Source organism: Bison bison, unplaced genomic scaffold (assembly GCF_000754665.1).
Source record: "Bison bison bison isolate TAMUID 2011002044 unplaced genomic scaffold, Bison_UMD1.0 scf7180017864453, whole genome shotgun sequence".
Taxonomy (NCBI): Eukaryota; Metazoa; Chordata; class Mammalia; order Artiodactyla; family Bovidae; genus Bison; species Bison bison.
Genome location: NW_011495015.1, coordinates 1923901 through 1925266, shown reverse-complemented (window position 1 = coordinate 1925266; position 1366 = coordinate 1923901). Strand labels below are relative to the sequence as shown.

At 63.3% G+C, this 1366-nt stretch overlaps 1 protein-coding gene across 1 annotated transcript in view; it reads right to left on the bottom strand.

Moving 5' to 3' along the window:
- Positions 1-1366, bottom strand: part of PPP4R1 (protein phosphatase 4, regulatory subunit 1) — a 30539-nt gene that overhangs the window by 1950 nt on the left and 27223 nt on the right. The window contains exons 15-17 of the mRNA XM_010859082.1: positions 696-816; positions 477-611; positions 20-161 (exon numbers count right to left, since the gene is read on the bottom strand). Of these exons, the coding sequence (XP_010857384.1) occupies positions 20-161; positions 477-611; positions 696-816 (398 nt within the window). The remainder of the gene's footprint in view (positions 1-19; positions 162-476; positions 612-695; positions 817-1366) is intronic.

The following is a 1366-nucleotide window of genomic DNA, read 5'->3' as shown; positions in this document are numbered from 1 at the left end:
GCTCAGGCTGCCGGCCCACCTTTCTCCAGCAGAGTCTGTCTCAGTGTCTTCGCGAGCAGCACGCGCACATTGGGAACCCTGTCATTCGCCAAGGTGAGCAGGTGTGGCATCAGCTGCACGGCGAACTGGTCCATGGGCAAGCAGTCGTCCTCGATGACGGTCTGGGGACAGAGACCTGCGTCAGCTGCTGGCTCCATCGACCAGGCCGGAATGTCAGCCGGAGAAGCCCTTCAGAAACCGCTGAAGTGCCTCATAGTCCTGCGACTACCTTTAAACTAATACCCCGGGCACTCAGGAACTCGGCGTGACACAGTAAGTCCCCGGGAGATGCACAGCAGAGGCCTGGCGACATGTTCACCTTCACAGACCCGGGAACTCCACGCACCAGTGGCCGCTACTGGGAGCTCGGGGGACAGGGAGCCCAGATAGCAAAGCTCTGCCCTCAGGGACAGGGCGGGAGTGAAGGGGGCCCTCACCTGGCAGACGAAGACGAAGGCCTGCCGCCCGGACCACCGTGGACAGCGGCCGAAGCTCTCCACCAGCTCCTGGATGAGGTCCGCCCCGAAGGTGGGCGGTGCTGCCCGGTGCAGCTTGCGCACCATCTCGCTGACCTGGGGGGACACGCGGGTGAGCCACACCGCTGTCCGACCTCACCGAGGCCGCTGCTCCAGGGCTGTAATAACGCGACCACCTACCAGCTTGTAGGAGATCCAGCGCACGGAGGACACCTTGTCCGCACAGAGGTTCAGGGCGATGGGGCGCAGGTAGTCGTACACATCCCGGGGGCTGTACAGCTCTAGGAGCAAGATGAGTTGTCTGCAGAGTGATGAGAGAGACAAAAACGTAGTCACAACCCCTCAGCCAGCACGAAAGACGGCTGCTCGCCTGCAGCACACGCCGTCCTGCTGGAGTCTGAGAGTGGAACACACGGTGGGTCATGTGTGCAGTCAGGTAAACAACAAAGTGGCACGCAGACCCCGGGAGAGGTGCCCTGCAGACCCTGTCCAGCCTGGGAGAGTGGAGGAGGCCATGCCCTCGTGAGCAGAAGCCTCAAGCCCCCAACTCCATGGAAAGGCAGCAAAGCCTGTCAGCACCCCACCTGGAAGCTGGCCTGGAAGGCCAGACGGAGCCTCCTGAGCCGAGACCCCTTGTTGATGCCAAGCAAGAGTCTTGTCCTGCTGGAGCGCGGTGGGGAGCACTGCCCAGATGGAGCACAGATCCAGGCAGTGACACGGCCCCAGGGAGGGTGAGGCCTCCCCAGAACTGAGGCCCAACCAAGGGGGCAGAGGGCCTCCCTTTGCCCCGCACTGGGCAGCCTCCACCACGTAGGTGGCAACCCCAGCCCAGGGCTGGGAGAGCTCCAGGT